Source organism: Rhodnius prolixus, unplaced genomic scaffold (genome assembly GCF_049639745.1).
Source record: "Rhodnius prolixus isolate KJV_2025 unplaced genomic scaffold, Rpr scaffold_1, whole genome shotgun sequence".
Classification (NCBI taxonomy): domain Eukaryota; kingdom Metazoa; phylum Arthropoda; class Insecta; order Hemiptera; family Reduviidae; genus Rhodnius; species Rhodnius prolixus.
Genome location: NW_027411581.1, coordinates 63,919,280 through 63,936,306, shown reverse-complemented (window position 1 = coordinate 63,936,306; position 17,027 = coordinate 63,919,280). Strand labels below are relative to the sequence as shown.

At 36.3% G+C, this 17,027-nt stretch overlaps 1 protein-coding gene across 8 annotated transcripts in view; it reads right to left on the bottom strand.

The window, feature by feature from the left end:
• Positions 1–17,027, bottom strand: part of zfh2 (Zn finger homeodomain 2) — a 441,349-nt gene that overhangs the window by 27,328 nt on the left and 396,994 nt on the right. Inside the window, exon 10 of one of the 8 annotated variants that reach the window (XM_074112507.1) lies at positions 10,222–10,252. The exons of the other annotated variants lie outside the window; for them this stretch is intronic. Within the exon in view, the coding sequence (XP_073968608.1) occupies positions 10,222–10,252 (31 nt within the window). The remainder of the gene's footprint in view (positions 1–10,221; positions 10,253–17,027) is intronic. 8 annotated transcript variants of the gene reach the window in all.

Below are 17,027 nucleotides of genomic sequence, written 5' to 3'. Positions count from 1 at the left end.
ACTTTAAGGGCATCATTTAAAGAAGATTTTTAGAAGCCTGGACAAAGTACTAGGTAACTACTAGACATTTATTCCGTTTAGGGCAGCTCTTTCATTCTGAATATTGAAGAAGTGAGAAAAAGACAGCTGATAATTTAGCTCCAAAGCAAAAATGAAGCTGAATGTTTCGAATTTGCCAAAACGGAAGAAACAAAAGTAGAACCTTTTCACGGCTTAAAATTAATTAAACAATGTCATTGGATTATCTTGATAAAATGAATCCAACAGAAATTGTTGAATTATCAATTATCTACTTTTGCATGGACAAGGTTTATTTTCCAGACTGTCTGCCCAGAACTGTAAAGTAGTAGTAAAGTAATTCCTATTTTTTTCAGGCAGGCTTTACGTCCAACTACCAATTAGGTGTCTTGGACGGAGGCGATTAGCAAATATACTTTATTGTAAATTTCTTTTATTAACCATTGAATAAAAATCTAAGGCCTAAGACCGGGGGAATCGAACCCACTAAACCAACAATACATCTTAGCATTGCGGGTCTAGCCTATAACCGCTCGGCGACTTTGCCCAGAAATGACTGACTATGAATTCCAAGGTGTCTTAATACTAAAAGGTAAAATTATAGGGCCGAATTTAACCAGGTATGAATGTGAAGGTAAGGTTATACTCTTGTTAACTTGAAGGTTAATATTTATGACTCGCCCACTGACAATTTTGCAGACAGCGACAGCCAATCTTATGAAGAGAACGGTGTTGCAGGCGGAATATCCATCGGCTTATAGATGCACTCTTAGCGCATATTCAGTGTTTGTGTTTGTGTAAATGCATGCCATCTTTCTTTTGCAGCTTCCCTTTTCCATTCTACTTTATTTCTACATCTTTCTATCATTGTCTCGATCTTTATCTATTCTTCCTTTAGAGGTTTATCCATTGGTAGTCTGCAGATCTTCTTCGAAAAACCGGTCTCTGTACATTCACACGCACTCATAGAACTTGCACTTTAACAGTAGTTATTGAAGAAGTCACTTCTTTTATCTTCAAAAGGACTTCCCCCCCCTTTTTTTTCTCATTAAGAGTGGCAAACCTTAACATCTGATTGGCTGTCTAATTGTAGGCGTGGCTATCTATAATGCAGGTGTCACCTTCTTGCCCAACTGTCCTCTCTCTCTCTGTACGTGGAGCAGTGGTGTGCTGCGATAATTAAAGCGTAGTATTGTTTCATCGAGTCCCACGATACCGGTTCCTACAGGGAATCTAATGTCAGCCTGTCCTGTGAGCAATATAGCCTTTGTTCAATGGTCTTAAATTTAGTTTACAATACTCCATTTAACTCCTGTCTATATAAAACTTTACAGATCGTAAACTTTCCTGTAGGAATTGAAATTTAAAATTTAAATGATGCAGCGTTCTTCTTTATTTGTGTTTTGTTTTTAATCGTAAACCATGTTCTAAGATGCAAGAAAATTCGCAATGAAAAAGAAAGAAAATTAATTTAATTTGGCCGTATAAATACTGAAAACGCGAAAATGATTTACCACTCGACACAAACTAATTAATAATTGTACAACGCATTAAAATCTACTTTTATTTATTTTTTTAAGGTTTATTATATTGCATTAAAAAGTGAAAATACTTCCGTCAAACTTGCGACAACTAAATCTGATAAATAAAGTTATATTAACCAACTAACATTGAGATTGCCGGAAGCTGTAAAATTTTATCGGAATTACTTAATGGTTTATAGCAAATGGTTTCATTTCATCAACAGCATATATGTTTATTGTATCCCTGGCCGGTTTTGGACTTACAGGTATCATCAGAGGGAGATTAACCAGTTTGGAGTAGAGATTTCGAATTGACTTACAATACCATCTCGCACTACAGCTGCTGATAGTGTACTTGCACTCAGCCTAATATTTTGAGTAAAGAACGAACTACCAACGAAATAGGGAGTCTAGCTGGCAAACTAAGAAATTCCCTGAGTAAGAATAAAGTAAGTAAAGCAACTATCAATTAGGTGTCGTGGACGGAGGCGACTAGCAAACATACGTACTTTACTATAAAGTTCTCATATTAACTATTAGATAAAATCTAAGGTTTAGATACCGGGGATTGAACCCACTAAACCAACAATACATCTTAGCATTGCGGGTCTAGCCTATAACCGTCTAACAAACTTTACTATAAAGTTCTCATATTAAACATTAAATAAAATCCAAGGCCCAGAGTGGGGGAATCGAGCCCACTAAACCAACAATACATCTTAGCATTGCGGGTCTAGCCTATAACCGCTCGGCTACCGTGGCGCCTTGAATAAAAAGAATAAAAAAACATTAAAATTGATATATAAATTAAAAAGAATGGGAATTAATCGATGATTACTCAGGGTGAAGCAAAGGTTTCAGATAGCGATCGACTAACTAACGAACAGTTCATATCAAGCAACTGTGTGTTAAATTGTAACCGTTACCATGAATACTGAAGAAATAAAAGTTTTTTTGTTTATTTTGTCTTTCTATTTTTCACAATCAATATCCGCCTAGTTTGGTTAATTATTGAATCCAATATGGAGACGGTAATTTTTATAAAAAGACCTCACTTACTGAAGGCATCATTAGTGTGGGGAATAGAATCAATAAGAAATCATGTGTTCTACACGGAACACATTTATGAATAATTTAATGAGCCGGGGGGTACATGAGAGTGCCGGCGACCAATTACCTCGCTTAGCACATATGGATTATGAATGATAAAACACACACACATAGCTACAAAGGGTCGAAGAGCCTGGTACCGTCGGACACATTATTATTTCTGCTATTTTGTGTTTAAGCATCCTGTATCATCTGTATATACAGCCATCCTAAACTTATCATATTGCATTATTATTATTATTTAAAAAAGTGATAATCAGCTGAGATTTCAATAAATTGTTTGCAGTTAATCTCTTCATTTTCTTTCAAAGGGTTTATCTTTAGACTGGGAATCGAACCCACTAAACAAACAATACATTTGCGGGTCTAGCCTATAACCGCCTAACATACTTTACTATAAAGTTCTCATATTAAACATTAAATAAAATCCAAGGCCCAGACTGGGGGAATCGAACCCACTAAACCAACAATACATCTTAGCATTGCGAGTCTAGCCTATAACCGTCTAACCTAACATACTTTACGATAAATTTCTCATAATAACCATTAAATAAAATGCAAGGTCTAGACTGGGGGAATCGAACCCACTAAACCAACAATACATCTTAGCATTGCGGGTCTAGCCTATAACCGTCTAACCTAACATACTTTACGATAAATTTCTCATATTAACCATTAAATAAAATGCAAGGTCTAGACTGGGGGAATCGAACCCACTAAACCAACAATACATCTTAGCATTGCAGGCCTAGCCTATAACCGCTCGGCTACCGTGGCGCCTGGGTTTATCTTAATCATCAAATTAAATCTATATTATGTATGGAAAACTAACACTAATAATAGTATGGTACATTTAAATAGCACATTTAGGATTAAGTTTTTAAGCGAATCGCTAGGTGCACTTAAACGGTTATAGTTAATGCCAAATCACTTTACAGTTGAAAAATCAGATCAACATGTCCTAAGATAATAAAGAGCAACAAAGAAGATAAGGAGATCCCTGGTTCGAACTTAGTTGCTGGCCCTTAGATTTTCTCTCCCTAGGAACTTCTTATAGTGGACTGTGTTGTGTTGGAACTTGTCTAGAGGATTTCTAGACCGTGTTTTATCAAAACAGACAACTCAGGTCCATCAAACCTCGCCAGGAGTGTTCTTAGAAAAAGGAAGATCTAAATGTACTGGAGGCTTAAAGTAGCCTCCTAAGTTGAGGGCCCCATTATACGCTTTCCCTTACGAAAAATTCAAATGTTAGAATTAAATCAACTGAATTTCAACTTATTTATTTTCCAGAAAATCTATTTCAGGAAAAAAAAAACCCTAAGTTTAAACCAAACAAATCGAAAAAAAAGATCGATAAAAATTGAGAATGCAAAACAAAAATACTAAATGAAAAGTGGAAAGACAAATTTTTCACTTTTCTATTCAATGCAGCCGTGACGTCACTAACACTCCCTGTTTACTGAGTCAGGAGGTGAGGGGGAAGAAAAGAAGGAAAGCCAAGAAAGGAATTGGGAGAGCAAGGACACAACAAAACTTGGACCATGTTAAATTATTTAGAAATATTCCCGAGTTGGGAACCCCTCCCACTGCTTGGCGGGCCCAAATACTCGGACGGTTGTTATATACAAAGCTATGTGTCGCTGCTTTCCACTTGGGGGACCTTCTCTACTCACAGCCGGCACCAGAAAATGCAAGAAGAGAGTAAACCACTTTCAGCTGTCTGCTCCTCCGTAATTGCTCACAATGCAAAATACACAAGCCAGTCTTGAAGGACGGACGGACGGACGGACGGGGGTAGGAGGAAAGAAAAAGAATTCAGGAATGGAAGCCGTGGAGCAGAAGCGGAAGTGGCGGTGTAGAGAATAAGGGGAAAGAACTAGAGCGGTCTTGCCATAGGGAGTTCCTACCGACTCACTTGATGAATATTTTAGGGCGAAGCATAGGGGACAGAGTGTTCCATAATTACGGTGCCTCGTGTGTACTTCTGTATGTGTGTGTATGCAGCCAAGGGAAAAACCCCCTAACAAGAAGTATAGAGTAGACAGAGGACACGAAAAAGATCAGCAAGAGGTGGAATTAAAAATTGAATATATGTGCGGAAAAGGGCGAAAGTACAAGAGTTTAGCAACAATTTCCGGCCAGCAAATATCAGATTCAAGATACAGCTGCAAAATATAATAAAATTAAAAATAATAATAACCTTTTGATTTGCAAAGTTTGAAGAAAGAAAGAAATATTCCTTTAAGAAGACACATTTCAGAGGGAAGGTCCTTTACATCATCTGCTACCCTTTTAACATCGAATTTCATGATAAACAATTCAAGCCAAAGTGTAAGGCCAGATATATTCGTAATAGGAATATGAAGAAAAAGAAAAACAAGATCAGCTCAAGTAATTCTTCTTCCAATTGCCTCAAATCTCCAATTTTAAAAACAAGTTTTATTTATTTTTATTCAGGGGTCTCAAAAAGAGTATTTCCGGTAATATAGAATTTATCGAGAGCACACTACTTCCTTATAATAAGATATCAAATAATACGAAATAGAATAGTTAGCTGAACTTTAAGCGTCTTAAAATCATGATTTATTTAAAAATGTGTTGCAACAAAAAAAAATTAAGATTAGAAAATCATGGCCTTCTAGATAATACCAAGAAAATAGACTTGGTTTAAAAAAAAAAAAAAAAAAATGCAACTTCCTGAAGTGACATGTACATACATACAAAGAGTATGCTTTAGCACAAATAAAATTCTATACGCATTTCAAACCATTGACACGTAATTTGTAACATGTCAGTTGTCAGCTGATTCTTGAACTCACCAGCCTAAGACAGTTTAAATCTTGCCGCAATTAGAAGATTCAGTGAAAGACAACTTTTGTCTCTTCGTCTGATTCGCGCACTAATACCTTGTCTGAACTACTTCTAAAAAAAAAAAGCATAATTACAGTAAATGCACCATAGCAGCTGCATTCTCTTGTAGTAGCGTGAAGAACCTACTTTGTCACGCACTGTAATATCGCGATTCACTGGGTATTTACATTTTAGGGGAAGGGAGGTAAATAATGTAACTGAACTTGGAATAATGAAGTACGATACGATGATAAAACACTGGCTTACCACAATCGTAACAACTTGGGAACTTGTAGGCGCCACGATAGCCGAGCGGTTAAGAGACTAGACCCGCAATGCTAAGATGTATTGTTGGTTTAGTGGGTTCGATTCTCTGGTCTAGGGCCTTGGATTTTATTTACTGTTTAATATGAGAAATTTACAGTAAAGTATGTTTGGAGGTTATAGGTAAGACCCGCAAAGCTAAGATGTATTGTTGGTTTAGTGGGTTCGATTCTCTGGTCTAGGGCCTTGGATTTTATTTACTGTTTAATATGAGAAATTTACAGTAAAGTATGTTTGGAGGTTATAGGTAAGACCCGCAAAGCTAAGATGTATTGTTGGTTTAGTGGGTTCGATTTCCCTGGTCTAGGGCCTTGGATTTTATTTAATGATTAATATGAGGACTTTATAGTAAAGTATGTTTGCTAGTCGCCTTCGTCCAATATTCAGATTCGGAATAGAGCTAGTAGAGAGAGCAGTATGGAAGTTTTGGTATTTTGTCTTAGTCGTTGAAGTCGTTGTGAAGAGTAAGATTAGTCACCTGTAGAAAGAAGCGTCAAGTATCTGTCTAAAGTACAACTTGAAAACTTAAAAACAAGTAGTTCCCTATTTGTAAGGAGTAAATGCCATTTATTATTTTTTTTTAATACGCCAGTACCATTGAAATCTCCATTATTTGGCATCTTGCAACCCGTTGTTGTCTTTTCACCAAACTTAACCGATCGTCTATTCCAAAGAGAAGGCTATCTATCCAAGTCACATCATCATTATGAGTGGTTTCGAAATCACCCAAAATGGAGTGCTTCTTTATCAGGTTTGGGGGGGGGGGTGAGGAGGCAGATTTTCTCAAAAACGGGTCATATATTACGTAATTATTACGTAATTTATGTGGTTTTTTTTTCTAATTAACAAAAAAAAAATGGTTTTCAAAAAAATAATTCTGTATCTAAAAAATTCTTCTACCTTACAGGAAATAGCTCTATTAAAACGCTGATAAATCTGTGTTTAATTAAATGATTCCGAATGGCTGGAATGTTAATAATTATACAAAGCGACAGACATTGGATTGTTAATTCCCTTGCGGGGAAGGAGAACAAGATAGTTAACCCAAAAAATAAATTGTTCAGCGCCTTTTTTTCAATGTAAAAATATGAACCGAACACTCACACGACCTCCTGTTTCTCCAATTAGAATATCTAAATTTAATATTATCTTCCAATCTAACAATTTTATACCTAATTCTGAATTTTACAAGGACCTTGTTCGATTATTCGAGAGTCGGTTGGTCCAGTCATAAATTACAAGCTAATAAGAATACAGTTAAGTAGTTGCTCTTAATTGAGTCACCGCCAAATTGGGTAGTATATTTTTTAACTTATGTCTAATGTCTCAAAATAAAAATTTGTTCCAGAAAATTATTACAAATTAAAGCGTTTTATAACTTTTGTAAAAAAAAAAAAAAAAAAAAAAAAGAACAAACAAAAAACAGAGAAACATTTTTCTGAATAATATGCTCTTCCGGTTTTAACCGATTGTCTTAAAAATTTAGAACACTAACGCTGTTTTTTACGATCTTAAGTTTTGGTCAAATCCATTATCTAGGATTCCATCTTATGCCGAACCATTGGCAAAGAATTTTTTCTCAAACGAACTGACCTGAATCACAGAATATTAGAACAAACGCTCCAAATTTAGTTTGCACTATAGAAGACCCTAATAGCTTTAATATGGATTTATGGGACTAGCAAATGCACAAACCTCAATCGCATTCAGTCCTTACAATCCAAAATCCAACCTACCATCTCTCCAAATCTGCTCCATCCAATGCGACTTGAAAATTCCCATCGTTTCCGCCAGAGTCAAACCCCCTGTCACTTGAAATTTCATCCCAAAGTATCCCTCTCCCATTCAAAATCAATTAGCCAAGCTCTTTCTCGTCCTACAAAATCTTCTCTCGAACCCTCCTAGACGTTTGAGGCACCGCTGGCCACGCGACCCCCCCCTAAATGCCCGTGGCGTCGGCTATCCAGACAGTCAGTACTCCCTAATGCGCCTTAAAGGGCTAATTACGGCTGGTCATCACTGGATGGCCGCCATTCAAAAAAAATCAAACCAGACATCAGATGAGGTTTTGGGTTTGTCCAAAACTCCAGATTTCTCAGAAATAATAATATCTTATTCTGGTAACATTCATCCAGAGAATTTGGTAAAAACTTTATATTCTTCTTCACATGGTATCTCCACGATCAGTCTTCTTCTTGGAACTTAGGACGGAGAAGAAAGTAGTATGACGTCAAAATGAACACATTAAGAGCGTCAGATGAACAATACACTTGCAAGATGTTACAGATGTATGGAAAACAGCTTCCATAACGCGCCCATCACAACAATGTATCAATAACTCAGCATGATTCTAACGATCATGCTGTTGTGATACAAACTTTACTGTTAATAATTGTATTTACTATTCAGAGGAAACAAAGAAAACGACTTCAATAGTTCGTCCATTACGATACTGGCTTACTGAGATGAGAATTAGTAATCTGCCCCTATGCGAGTTATTCAATCCCCCATTTTATAGTCTCTATAGGTTGCCACAGGAAGAATAATCTGTTCCTTTAACGGAAGTCATTAATAATAATGCAGCGTTATTTATAGTTTTTTTAAAACTTAAAACATGGAAGTGTCGTTTAAAACTCATTTGTGACACATTTCGTAAAGGGAAGTTCGAGGACTTAAGAGAGAAACCCAAGTTCCCGTTTATCCGTAAACCTCTCAAACTTTAACGGCACCAAGTTGGTAGCATTTGTATCTGTAATTGTTAAACAAAGATTAGGATCCACAATAGCCGAGCGGTTATAGGCAAGGCCCGCAAAGCTAAGATGTATTGCGGTATTAGTCTAAGTTTTGTATTTTATTTAATGGTTAATATGAGAAATTTATAGTAAATTATGTTAGGCGGTTATAGGCTAGACCCGCAAAGCTAAGATGTATTGTTGGTTTAGTGGGTTCGATTCCCAGTCTCTAGGTCTTGGATTTTATTTAATGGTTAATATGAGAAATTTATAGTAAAGTATGTTAGGCGGTTATAGGCTAGACCCGCAAAGCTAAGATGTATTGTTGGTTTAGTGGGTTCGATTCCCAGTCTCTAGGTCTTGGATTTTATTTAATGGTTAATAAAAAAAATTTACAGTAAAGTATGTTTGCTGGTTGCCTCCATCCACGACACCTAATTTGGTAGTTGGGACCTAAAGCCCGTCTGAAAAAAAAAAATAGGCATTACTTAATTTCCACACCAAGAAAATTAACTTATTAAAGTGATGCTTCCGATTCACCGAACTTGTCCATAACTTATTTGTCAAAACCAGATGATTTTATGTAAACACAATAAAAATATTTGATCTTGCTGGCTTTTTGAATTATGGTGGTTACAGAAGACAGACCTCGGGAAACAAACACTGTGTGTGTGTGAGCAATTGAAACTTAAAGAAAAGCTTTTTCAAACTTAGCGTGTGTATTTCTGGTTAAAAGAATGTATTAAATTCTAGTGCTAAACGATTACGTATCACTCTACGACAATAATATTCTATTTAGATGGGACATTATAGTAAATTATGTTAGGCGGTTATAGGCTAGACCCGCAATGCTAAGATGTATTGTTGGTTTAGTGGGTTCGATTCCCAGTCTCTAGGTCTTGGATTTTATTTAATGGTTAATAAAAAAAATTTACATTATCTACCCTTAAATTTGTTTGCGTGGGACCTGCCATAAATTGGACTATAGTCTGACTGAATATTCCACTAAACTATAGTCTACTACATAGTCTGAATGCATTCAAATCTCACGAATATGCCATAAAACCGGAAATAATGGTTTCAAATGAATCAAAGTAGTCAGCAATTTTTTTTTTTTTTTTTTACAATTACAATTGAAATGTCCAAATCATTCTTAAAATTATTGTATCAATTAGGACATACAGGTAAAAATACTTAATTCAGGGAGGATTGGCATACAGAGTTGGGAATGCTGCAAATCATTTTCATTCTCTCTAGCATAGTTATAAAGCACTAAAACTGAGATTTTTCTTTTCTTGAGCAATATCAAAAAATAAAAAACTAGAAAATGTGCCAAAAGTGAGCTACAGGCAATGAAAAGCGTGCAAAAATATAAATAAATAAAACAATGGAAAATTCCAAAATCATAACAGTGCAATTTACATGTCCATGAAAAAAACAACTACACGGTTCCCATTTTTACTAAAAAAAAAAGAAAAGCGATAAATGAAAATTCTACTAAAAAAAATTATCCTTTCTATTAAAGAAGCTTTTTATAGAATATCTACAAAATAAATGAACGGGAACCGTTGTACTTTACTTTATTATTTTAAAACAACTTTTTTACTTTATGAAAATAAAAATTAAAAAATTTTTGATTAAAAATGGAATTTTGAACCACTGACCTTCCATGAGCGGCAGAATGTGTGTCCCATTCTGCAAAAATAATGAGATTTTTAATTAATAATGGAAAAATAAAAAACAAAATTACTTTTTACTAAATTAAATGATCAAAAAATTAAAAAAAAATAAATAAATAAAGTAAAGGATGTAAAATTTATTTCAAATATATGTATGTAGGAAGAAAAATATTACAAAAATTGGACCGAAGTGTCGGGAAAGCCAGTGGTGCAATTCTATAAAAAAAAATATTATTTTGTAAAACAAATTTAAGTGTGAACAATATAAAACGACTTCCACAAGTTTCGAAACTCATTCATCTAGCTAGGAAAAAAAAAGTGGGGGAACTATCCTGTCTGTGCATGTTAAAACCTGCCATATCGTGAACATTTTAATAAAAAAATCATTTAATAATTGCTTATTATTTTTATTAATGGTGTACTGTTGGGCCATGATTTACAGTCACAGTAATAATTCAAAGTTTTGTTTCATGGTAATAAAATTCCTATTTATTCATTGTCCTGGCTTAAATATAGCAACCTAACTTTGAAAGTATGAATGATAATACATTAAAGTGCATACAGTATAGTTCATTAATGACTTGCACTTAAAAGGAATTTATAATTAAAATGCAGTAATAACTAGTAAATAACTTTAGAAGATCAGAAGGGTTGAAGCTGGGTAATTTTTTTTTTTTTTTTTTTTATGATTTAAGGCGCGTAAAACATTTAAGGTCATTAGCGCCCGGAGTTTTTTCCATTGCACGGCCGGCCTCCGGACAGTGTTCTCTCATTACAGACAACACTGTCCATCACCGGACAGTGAGCTGTAAGAAGCTCCTAGGAAGAGAAAATCTAAGGGTCAGCTGCTGGATTCGAACCCGGGACCTCCGTGTGGGAGTCCAGTATGCTAACCTCATAGCTAATCCCTTCCCTTGAAACAGGGTAATGTTTCCTTGTTTTGTCCCCGTTGCTAATAATGGAATGTCTTGACGTGATTAGGAATTGTTGGAAATCACTCTGATTTGTAGTACGTATAGAATGCCATACTTCTCCGTTGAAGTCATCTTACGATTGAAACGGCGAACTTCCGTTTTACAGTAATCTGATTTTATGAAAAATTATTCTTCAATATTGTTCGTAAATCTTGTGAAAATCAAAAAGAAAATTTACAGTAAATAATTTTCCAGTAGATCAAATCAAGTTACTTTCCAAACAAGTAAACGACATTTATGGATGTACACTTATCCTTGAAAGCAGGACAGCTGCTGAAAAACATCTAAGGCAAGCGCTTTAGAGTTCAGTTTCCGGTCGGAGAGGATTTGGAAGCGAGTACTGTCGGAGACAAGCGGCTGTCTGTGGTATCCTGATAGTTCCGAGACAGAAGAAGGATTTCCGGGACGGTTAAACCTCCTTATTAAAGCCTACAGAAGTCTTTTAGGCGAAGCTAGTTGCAATTTATCTTTAGGCTGCTGAAATAAATTAATCACCTACTTTTAGGTGATGATTAACTAGATACCGCTTAGGCGTCGTGGACTTTGGTGGGAGCACATACTTCGCTAATAATTTTTCTAACAAATAATGAGAAGCTGTACATGGCATTCGAACTGGGGGATCTCCCACTTAGAAATTCTATCTTCATAACCATTTCATCGGCGCCCATTTTTATAAGATGAATCCTTTTGAACAGCAGGCGGCTGTTCAGGTTATCTTGTCTTGTGAAGTCTGTTCAAGGAGACTGCGGGACTTCTGGGTAATTAGACGGGGCAGATCGATTGGCCTGAGTGGGAATTGGTGTAACCATCAAAAGCATGGTGTGAGAAGAATTACTTGAGATGTTCGAAAGCCTTCTAATGAGCCATGAAACTTTAAAGAAACACTTTGATCCCATGAGTCTGAGGAAGGATAGTCCACGTAGAGGGAAAATAGAGGAAACGACACAGCCACTTCTGAGGAAGCGACGAAGGAATGGCTCTAGGTTCGGCTCTTCGGAGAAGAAAAATCCATGGCTTCTTTCTTTGCCCAGGAACCCATCCTAGTTAAGCAGACTGGACTTGAAGAATCGCTCTAACTAGTGAACGCCACAAAAAAAGTCCCCATAGGTTACGAATTGCCTAGACTTTTTGACCCCAAGCCGCATAGAATCTAACGTAATAGATGAGTTTTTAAACAAAAAAACTCGTCCTAATCACAATTGTATCGGATAAACGCGATACATAATTTATTTGTATCACTCATGAATATGTATTGGTAATAGGAATAAATTTTATTTATTTCTTACTTCGGGCATTGTGGGTGGGTTATAATTTATTCAGTAAAAACCTGTCTTATCTTGTTAGTTGAACCGCAGGATATGAGAGAAATGCAGATGGCACTGGCAGTCACTTAGATGACGTGATCCAAGGCAATGCCACTTTTCAATTACGGAAATAACATCACATCCCCACCCTGTTCCGCTACAATGGTCGTAGAACTAGAGAGCCGTTTAAACAAGAAAACTAGATGACTAAGAGGGGGTGATCTAAGGAAGGAGATTGTATTTTTCGAGTTTTAGATAAAGTTATAGATTGTTGTGAACTAGACAAAACGGAAGTCACGCATGTAAATAGTGATAATTTAGATCTATGTCTAGCAAGATTTTGTGCCCCCATAGTCCACTTTTACTGAATAGAATGTGATGGGGGTGTGAAAGCATTCACAGTGAGTTCTTTTATTGTGATTTACTCCTAACATGCAGTTTTAAAAGTGGAGGGGATATGCAAAAAAAAGTCTATTGCAAGTAAATGGCTCCTGCAAAAATTGCAGTAATCAATCACGCAACCACGTTATTTGCAATGATAGACAGTTTCGATCTTAAATTGATAATTTCCACAATATGTTCAAATTTTTGAGAATTTAAAATTACCTAATACAGTGGTTTACTTTACAATCAATACTGCAATATACTGTAGAACCAAGGCGCCACGGTAGCCGAGCGGGTTAAGAGGCGAGACCCGCAAAGCTAATATGCATTGTGGTACTAGGTTCGATTCCCGGTCTTAGGCCTTAGATTAGATTAGATTAGACTAGGACGGCCTCAGGGCCTACGCCACTGCGACCCCTTTGGGTCTATTGTGGCTCCCCTAACTTTAAAGCTCACCCTCCAGACCTGTCCTTTTAATTAGACTCTTAATGCTGGAGAGCGACTCTTGGGTAAAGCTCACAGGCCTTGGTTTTTCCTCCCCGAGAAGTAACATCCTTAGCCACACGAGCCCCTCACACTGACACAACACATGTAGTGCCGTTTCCTCCTCTTCCTGACAGAACCTACAGAAGCTATCATCTGCCAGGCCCATGCGATGCATGTGTTTTCTGAGTCTGCAGTGGCCAGTTAATAGGCCTACAATCATCCTGATAGCCCCACGGCCTTGACGGATTAATTCTGCAGTCAGCCTCGGCGAATAGCCTTTAATAAACTCCTTCGTCTGTCTCTGCCCAGTGGTGGCTTGCCACCACTCCTGAGACCTACTCTGCACCCATAGATTAATGGTCGCAGTTCTTAACACACTTCGGAACCCCCAAAACAGGGCTCCGGGCCAACGAAGTATCTTGCAGAGCCTTCCCGGGCCAATAAATCTGCCGCTTCGTTACCCTTATGTCCTGAATGACCAGGTACCCCAGACCAGAAAGACCTTATTTTGGTCACTGATTTCCTTCAGGGCACCCAGACAGTCCTAAACCAGTTTTGAGTTAACCTGATAGGAACTAATTGCCCGTAGAGCAGCCTGACTATCCGAGAAAATTACGACCTTATAATTAATAATTCCTCGCCCTTCAATCTCGGTAGCACAGAACCTAATTGCAGCTAGCTCAGCCTGAAAAACTGTAGCTAGTTTCCCTAGGCTAACCGAAAAGCTACATGGTCTTAGGCCTTGGATTTTATTTAATGGTTAAATGAGAAATAGTAAAAGTACGTTTGCTATTCGCCTCCGTCCACGACACCCAGGTAAATGGTAATTGGACGTTAAGCCTCGCCTGAAAAAATAGGCGATTACTTTACTTTTACTTACAGTAGAACCAAAATACAATACATCCTGTTGCCACGTATAAACGGAAGTAAAAAAAAAAGAACAAGTTACACGCTAAACAGAAATCTAATAAAGATGACCAAAGACTAACTAGAAATAATTAAAAATCTATTATTTATTCTAGGCAGGAAAGTTGTTTACAGAATTCCATCATTAACTCACTACAGTCTACTGATTATTTATATAATAATGATTCTAAAAACTGATATCATGTTAGCATTTACCAATTAAATTAACATTATCGAACAGTATAAATTAACAATAATAATCGATTAGTTTTTCGTAGACAATTGATTCGCTGTAAACTAAAGGAATTAAAGTATTCAATTGATTTTTTTTTTTTTTTTTAATTTGTACCTAAATAAAGGTATAATTTGTTTGACTAATTACTTCCTCTTACGGCTGCTAAGAGGATGTATCGTGATTTAAGTTCGAATAAAGGAAGTATCTTTCTACTAATGTGATTACCCATTTCCCGGTAAATTTTCAGGAAAAACTTCACTGATTTTTCTAGTAAACTTTCCACAATCATTCTTGCAAATAGACTTTTATTTTTCCGGAAATAATAATTGCTGACAGCTGTTCACTCTGACGGTTAGTCAACTACATGAGTCATGTACGAGGTCTGTAAATTAAGTAATGAGACTGATTTTTTTAAATTTTTTTATTCAAAAAGAATTACAATTCTATATTGTCACCTTTCAAAATAACTTCCTTCTGAAACCATACAGCGCTGGAGTCTGGAGACTAATGCTCCTTGTCACACACAGCAATTTCAATAAACCAGAGTTTTTGGCCTGTAAAAACATTCCTGGTGGCTCCTCCAGCTTCCTTCCTTATTCGCCTGACTTGAGTCCAAAGTGACTTTTTTTCTCTTCCCGAAGTTGGAAAAATCACCTCAAGGGAACTCATTTTGGGACAGTGGAAAACATTCAAAACGGCTGTAACCGACCAGCTGAAGGCTATTCCAGTATCGGAGTTCGAGCACTGCTATGAGGAGTGGAAGAAACGTCTCCAGCGCTGTGTGGCTTCAGAAGGAAGTTATTTTGAAGGTGACAATATAGAATTGTAATTCTTTTTGAATAAAATTTTTTTTAAACAAATCAGACTCATTACTTAATTTACAGACCTCATATGTCAGTATTTCACTTTTTGTTTGTTTGTTTGTTTTTTAAGAAAAACTGAATCTGAGTATTTAAGGAAGCAATTTCCTTTAGTGACCAATGATGTAGGAAAGTCAAAGATCGTCGAATGAATGAACTAAAATAATGAAAGGCACATTCTTGACGTTCACCAAAAATATTTGATGCTTTTTGTAGTACAAAATTTCTTTTTGAAATGGCCCTTTACAGTTGCAATCTATTAGTGAGTAAAACAAAAGATGAAGACGCAATTTCATCTTGTAGAAGTAAAGTAATTGCCTATTTTTTCAGGAGGGGCTTAACGTCTAGCTTCCCAAATTTGGTGTCGTGGACGGAGGCGACTAGCAAACATACTTTACTGTAAATTTCTTTTATTAACCATTAAATAAAATCCAAGGCCTAGACATCGGGGAATCGAACCCACTAAACCAACAATACATCTTAGCTTTGCGGGTCTAGCCTACAACCGCCTAACATACTTTACTACAAAAGTTCTCATAGTAACAATTAAATAAAATTCGAGGCCTAGAGACCGTGAATCGAACCCACTAAACCAACAATACACATTAGCATTGCGGGTCTAGCCTACAACCGCCCAACATACTTTACTATAAACTCATATTAACAATTAAATAAAATTCGAGGCCTAGAGACCGTGAATCGAACCCACTAAACCAACAATACACATTAGCATTGCGGGTCTAGCCTACAACCGCCTAACATACTTTACTATAAACTCATATTAACAATTAAATAAAATTCGAGGCCTAGAGACCGTGAATCGAACCCACTAAACCAACAATACACATTAGCATTGCGGGTCTAGCCTATAACCGCCTAACATACTTTACTGTAAATTTCTTTTATGATATATCATATTTATTTCTTGCGTGTACTTATCACGCAGTTACGAACAATAAATAAAAGAAAAAAAAACAAAAAGTCTGAACAAATCAAAAGAGAAAATTTTTTTCTACACTTTAAACCAAAAACATAAGGTTAATTAATTCAATTTTAATTAGATCTTATTCCCCTCTTATCATAAGTATATAATTAAGGTAGCCTGAATAAAGCCAATAGAAGAGTAGTAGATCGAACGAAATGCGATAATTATTAATAATTAGAAACAATTAAAACGAGTTCTACTAACGACTAGCTTCATTTGGGTATAAACAAAGTTTTACTTCTCTTTTGTCAAATTTCAAGGTCAAATGAAGAATTTATATTTTATCCCAAGGTAAACTAAAAATAGATTTTTCGAAAAACCAAGATTTGTCATCAAACTATCTACGGATCATTCGAGTCTTAGGCTAACGACCGCCAGAATTGAAATCAATCCCAAAGCATCCCAAAACACATTGTGGGCACCTTCCCTGTCTAATCTCCCTTGTTACCTGGGCATGTTCCTGGACAATCAACTCACATGGAACCCTCTGATATAAACGATGTTCCTTCAACAAACCATTGAAGGTTTGTGCTGGCCAGAATCTGCAGTAGATTCAATTTTCTGAAGAAGAGAATACGTATATGTTCATTTTAATTATTTTTTGCAGGCGGACTTTACGCCCAACTACCAAATTAGGTGTCTTGGACTGAGGCGACT